The 6,720-nt window shown below is 35.8% G+C and overlaps 1 protein-coding gene across 1 annotated transcript in view; it reads left to right on the forward strand.

Annotated features, from left to right (window-relative positions):
• LOC121413326 (serine-protein kinase ATM-like) overlaps positions 1-5,452 on the forward strand; it is a 65,701-nt gene extending 60,249 nt beyond the window's left edge. Inside the window, exons 53-58 of the mRNA XM_041606110.1 lie at positions 461-629; positions 1,316-1,402; positions 1,953-2,067; positions 2,422-2,485; positions 2,698-2,889; positions 4,336-5,452. Coding sequence (XP_041462044.1) covers positions 461-629; positions 1,316-1,402; positions 1,953-2,067; positions 2,422-2,485; positions 2,698-2,889; positions 4,336-4,494 — 786 coding nt within the window. The 3' untranslated portion in view covers positions 4,495-5,452. The remainder of the gene's footprint in view (positions 1-460; positions 630-1,315; positions 1,403-1,952; positions 2,068-2,421; positions 2,486-2,697; positions 2,890-4,335) is intronic.
• The last annotated feature ends 1,268 nt before the right edge of the window (positions 5,453-6,720 follow it).

The following is a 6,720-nucleotide window of genomic DNA, read 5'->3' on the forward strand; positions in this document are numbered from 1 at the left end:
ATGCCTATTAGTATTATTATTATTGTTATTGTTGTTGGTGTTGTTGATGTTATTCTTGTTATCATTATTATTGTTCTTGTCTTTGTTATTATTAATATTGTTATCATCATCACTACCACAACTGGCATTTATACCGAGGTTATTTTACCTGACTGCTGAGAAAGTGCGAATGCCTGTGAGCAAGCAACCAGGGGACCAATGGCTTAAAGTCCTCTCCGAGGGACCTGGTAATGAGGATAAATGCCTTACCAAAGGGCACTAGCACACCATTTGGGAATCGAACCCGGGTCACCGGAATCCAAAACCCCCGCTCTACCGACTGAGCTATCGCGCCTCCTTACTTTCAATATCAATCCATATGAGTCACTAAACCCATCGTAAACTGACAGATCACCATCTATTTTTTTTCCTTTTTTTTTTAAGTTTGAAAATAATGCAAGAAATTATACCTTATTTCCAGGCTGCCCATCAGACAGGCGACAACAATCAGAAGATCAAAGCCTTCAGCAACGTCTGTAAGAACTTTCAACCTGTCTTTCATCATTTCTTCTTAGAGAGATTCCTTGATCCAGCTGATTGGTTTGAGAAACGACTCAGCTATACTCGTAGCGTCGCCACAGGATCCATTGGTAAGGAGAGAAGATCTTAACTTTGAAAATGATCCTAGAATAAGAATTGACTCGTACTACATGGTGGAAGATAGTTGGAGCTTTAAATTTCATAGCCTCACCCATGATGCCTGATCTCTCTCCCCTAATTATTTCTCCTCTTTCCACATTGTTATGAATCTTGCTTTAGATCTTACATGTTGCAATGCGACACGACCTGACAGAATAGAAAATAATCATATCATAAAAGTCAAATTTGCCGCTCAGGTTTCTTGAGAATTGAAGAAATGTACCCGTAATTTTTTTGTGCAATTTGGATTTCTGGTACAAAATCTAATTAGGGTTAAAAATTTACTTCAATCATTAATTCATGAATATTGGAGTGGCGATCTGATTAGATTATATATGCATTTAGTGTTTTCTAGAAGTCGGTGTGCGCGATATTTCAGATCGTACAATGCTGAATGCACAAATTTTGCCAGCGCACATTCTAAAATCCATCTACTTTGTTATCCTTTACCTTCCTTTACTTTCCAAGCTGTTTTACATTCCTTTTAAAAATTTCATGAGACTGTAAAACATGTTCTCCCACGTAAGTATGCAGTAAATAACTCATTAATGTTGATGAAAATTACTTTGAAAATTTGGTTCACATTATTCACTAATTCAGTATTTCTTTTCCACTCCTCTGGTTCTTGAATATATAGTTGGTTATGTAGTTGGTCTTGGTGACAGGCATGTTCAGAACATCTTAATCGACTGCAACTCTGCAGAGCTGGTTCACATTGATCTTGGTAAGTGTTCATCAATCCTTCAATTTCTACCAGAATATTGCTTTTCTCTCCACGAAATGTGTATCCTGTGGTGAAACTTGAGTGAAAACATGTTTTAGAATCAAAGGTGCTTTTGTGTCTTGCTTCAGAGCTCCATTCATTAGCTGCTGGGCAATTACATGAAGTAATTGTCCAACCTTCTTAGTGTGGAACCTTCCTAAAATATTTTTTCTCTATTTTCTGGTTTCCCTATGAAAGGTTTTAATGCTCTCAAATTATTTCAACTTCAGTAGTTTATAAAGTGAAGTATGAATTTTATGGGACTGGCAAATTACTGTCCTGCTTCAAGAACTGATATCTTTGTATCCGTTATTTACTCTTGTTCATGATTTCAACTTGCTTGTTTGTGTTTTTGTTGGGTTTTTAACCTTTTTTCCACCATGATGTGAAATGACTTCCATAGAACAATGTACAGGTATTGACTTTGAGCAGGATTATAATCTTCCAATGCCTGAGACTGTTCCATACTATGCGTAATAATTTCCACATAAACACTGTCTTATATTACCAGGTATTGCCTTTGAGCAGGGCCGTAATCTCCCGACCCCTGAGACAGTACCATTCCGTTTGACCAGAGATCTTGTGGATGCTATGGGTGTAGCTGGTGTAGAAGGAGTCTTCAGAAGGTTAGAACTCCTACACATTTTTACTTCGTCTTTGTTTTTGTGTCATTTCGGGTCTTGGATGGGGCTACAAAATTTTTAAAGATGTGGGCCATTGTATCATAATTAAGAAAATATTATCTAATGCAGACTACTACATGTCGACCTTTTCAGAAGTAGAAGCATTTTTTAAGTCCAGAATATACAAAATGTTTGTTGTATTACATATTCTAAGTCAAAATTGGTTTAAAACAAACGGATGTATGTGGTCCCAAGAAATGTGATTTCAAATAAATCAGCTTTTTTTATCCTTTCAAACCAAATCAATATATTGAAGTTTTTTTTAAGAGTAATTATTTGGGGGTTGTCATTTTGTAGGTGTAGTGAGAAGACTATGGAAGTGATGCATAACTCTAGAGAAGCTCTTCTGACAGTTGTCGAGGTAAGTGAGCGACAAGCATTTATTTTCCTTTCAAAAGCGTAATATTGTGTCTTCTTTTAAGAACTGTGTTTAATGTTATTCACTTTGATGAATATTTATTCTTCCAAGATGCATGAAAATTGATCAAGTAGCTGTCACAAAATTTCTTCTCTTGATTTACCCCTTATTGGAAGCACTTCACAGCATTCATATCAATTCTCCCCTTTCCCAAGGTCCTTCTCTATGATCCTCTATACACCTGGACCATGTCACCAGCGAGAGCTCTGCAAATACAGGAATTAGACCGAACAGAGCTAGGAGATCAGTCCGAGCTGAATACCACTACAGACGGTCATCAAGACATCATGCCTACTCCTACCAATGGGGCTACTAGTCCTACAACCTCTAGAGAGGAGGTCAACCAGGTTTGTTTATTTGATTTTACTTGATTTTATTGTGGTATCCTCTTGGAAGAAGGAAAGGGGGGGGCATTTGAATCCCTAGTGATGCCTCAAGTTTAAGCCCTGACTTGTATTTTGATCCGTGCGACAGTTGCGATTAATCCAATCAATGGCAACAACGGAAAGCCAGCAACATCAACATCTTAAATTACATGTTTGTTCAAAATGTTTTCAAGATGTATATTCATAAAGCCATTATTTTCCTGACAATTTGGTGTGTTTGCTTTTGTTTACAATGGATATTTTGCAATTTTGCTAGATAAAATTATGACACTGATGGATTTTGATAGAGTTACAATCGATTGGATCAATCGTAACTCTTTGTAAGACAGGGCCCAGAATGTACACACATGTGCTCTTAGTTTATTCCTATCAAATAACTGTTTATGTTAAGCAATTAACTGGAAAATTATGAATTAATCTGGTGGATGTTCACAAAGATTTCAGTATGACTTAGAGTCGCACTTAAATGCTGAGTTGAGTGTGGTATAAAAGGCATGACCGCTTCGGTCAGATCATGCCAAGAGAATGTGCACTATTGCGCATTGCATATCACATACACATTAGCATTTAGGTGCGACTCTTATTTATTTGTCCATAAAAAACATGAAAAAATTGTACAATGTAATTACATAAATACAATTTGAAATATTAAATATGGATAAAGTAGAAATGAAAGAGAAGAAAAGAGAAAGAAAACGGTTTTTCCATGGGCCAGGGCTCACAAAAGTGAAATTCATTACTATTGCCCAGAGCCATGCGAGCCCTCATGGAAAAACCGTTGAGAGAATATGGCACATTCAATATATAAAATTGCACATTATTAAAATTCAAATAAAAAACATTGACAAACATTATTGAAAAAAGTATGTAGCGCCAGGCAAGATAAAAGAAATAAAGAGGGGTATTGGGAAGAATTTGAATACCCATGCCGGACTGATTAAAGAATGCGTGCAATGCTTAACATAACATAGAACAAAAATAACTTAGATTTGTGTGAGGTACTAGAGCCTAGAGCAACAATGAAATGAAATAAGGAGGAATGCCCTAAACAACAGAAAGAGCATGCCTCCACATTCCTATTAACAACATGTGTACTCGCCAGGCTCCAGCACCTAATACATACAATCATAGAGACAACAAATAATAAAATTACAGGAAACTCGCCTCCTTGATGAATAAAGGGAAGAGATATTAAGAACTGTGTAGAAATAATAATAACACTAAAAAAAATTTGTGAAACATCCCCCTGAACTTGTCTGCATTGGGTTTCAGATTCTTCTGGGTGGCCAACTCTTTTTATAGACTTCCGGTTGTCACATGATAGCTAAACTCCATTTTCCAGTAGTTGGATGATAATCTATATTGCTTTATGATTCATGATTGTTTATCTCTTCACTGTCTATCCAGGTTGCAGAGAGGGTGCTTCTCCGACTGAGGCAGAAACTTGGTGGGGTTGAAGATGGAGTGACGCTGAGCGTTGCAGGTCAAGTTAGTCTACTCATCCAAGAGGCCAGAGACCCTGTGAATCTCTCCAGACTGTTTGCAGGTTGGCAGGCATGGGTATAAGCCTGCTTGATGGATCAGTCTGATATCAAAGACAACTTATACTCAATTGCAAGTCAATTTTGGGTCTCAGAATCGTTCACAAATCTTAGAATCAAGTGTAAATTTGGACTCAATTGCTGGTCTGCGTTTTGAAAAAAGACATTCATATTGATTTGCTACAGTCAGAATTGATCAATCGTGAATTTGCAACAGAATTGGCAAATGATGGCAAATATTTCTTGCGACACTCCATAAGTGATTACATGAAGATCCTGTATTTTCTGTCTATTTCGACAGCAAACTATAGCAGAAATTATTCACAGGGACTAAAAAATATATCTTTAGGCGTTGAAACTTGCTAACTGCCCCTATATTATATTGACTGTCCCTATTTTATAGGAATGGTCCCAATTAGGGGTGAAACGAGAGCCACTAAAGCACCGTGTACCTATTTTTTGTGAAAAGAAATATCTGTCTTTACTAATATATAGTAAAGTCTGAAATGTCTGTATTTTCAGCTTTTGTTCTCATGTGTTACACTTCTTGGGGGGTTTGAAGTTAGATGGGTATGGCCCTATTCTTAAACAGATTTATGCCAATTGATTCCAGCTATGTGTATTCTCAACTTGCAATTAATATTGACCTTTGCGCCTTGAACATTTCTAATTAAAATGTATTAGGTGCCTTAGAAATCACAATAATTATAATATCGGCTATGCAGTTAAAGAAGAAAATATTAATCTGAAGTTGAGATAGTACAACTTCCACTGATACATTTAAATGGATCCTTTGCAATATTCATAAGCAGACCTAAATATTATCCAGAGCCCTTCAAATTAAGTTTGTAATTTTGAAGCTGAATTGTTTGAAATCCTGTTTAATATCCCAAAATATTGAAGGGATTAACAGCACTTTCCATTACTAAAATGGTACAACCTAATCTTGCATTTTATTATAATTTTTTTTTTTTTGCTTGAAATGATATGGGCTATTCCACGGTTACTCACGTTACATTTGGAGACACCTTGACTCATACTTGGAGCTGTAACTCCATTATTATTGATAGGAACTAAACATCTCCGTATCACAACAAAGTACACAGTCTGACTATCCTTTGTATAAAAACAAAACTTGGGAAATTCTATTATGCTCCTGGCAAATCTTTGGAATGTGTCGGTTACTCACGTTACAGATTTGTCCCAACCTGTGGAATTGCCCATATCAGTGTGACGAACTGGGTTCTCTTTTATATGAATGAGGACCAGAGTCAAGAAACAATGTGTTGCTTGTGTGTTGCAAAATATCATGCATAGAATCAGTTCTATATGTTTTCTATTCTTGGCACAAATGCCAATGCTATTTCTTCAAAAGGTTTGGAGGTTTATAAGTAAAAAAAATTCAAGCTGTTAATGATTTAGCTATGTTTCATCTTGCTTTGAGAAAATTTCAAAGTTTTTACAATAAATTGCACCTGTAACTTGCATGTATGTAGTTGAATTGTTCATCATCTTACATTCCAACATAATGTTGAAATGTGTAAGGTAATTGATATTACATTGTTTACTATAGTAGAGAAATTGAAGTTGAAAATCTGATCGGAAATTTGCAATGTATTATGAAGAAACAAACAAGTAACCAGTTAAAATAGAAAACAGTAATGTATTCATGCAGCTCATGAGAATGTGATTGAGCTTAAAAGCTGTAGATATTTAATGAACTCTGCATTTTTTACTATTGCATATAAGGAAACTCAGAATACATTTCATAAAATCATCAATAATATTATACTTTAGGAATGATGCAAATTTGGAGTGAATAACAGGTGCCCAGAATTTTTCTGCTTTGTATTTCAAATGAAACATATATGTGAACTTTGCATTGAAGTTGGTGTGATAAAAATATTGGGAACTTTATTCCTTTTGCCAACTTCAAGTCATGTGTATCTTTGTATAAGAGCTCTATGAAACATACCCAACTCAGTTCCGTGATGCAAAGGGTTTACATTGATTAGTTTCTATTGTGATATGTCTGATATTGAGCACTGACCTTTGTTAAGAGATTGGTTGACTCAACCTCCACACAATGAATGTGCTTTTAAAGAGAAATGCCAGTAGTTGCAGTAAACACTGATTTCATGAGAAAGTCTGTAAAACCAGGCTTAATTGTCAGAATATCATCGAGGATCTAGATCTGGTACAGTTACATAAACTGAGCTTTGTGAAATCTTGAAATCTACGCTGAAAGACG

Source organism: Lytechinus variegatus, chromosome 4 (genome assembly GCF_018143015.1).
Source record: "Lytechinus variegatus isolate NC3 chromosome 4, Lvar_3.0, whole genome shotgun sequence".
NCBI lineage: Eukaryota > Metazoa > Echinodermata > Echinoidea > Temnopleuroida > Toxopneustidae > Lytechinus > Lytechinus variegatus.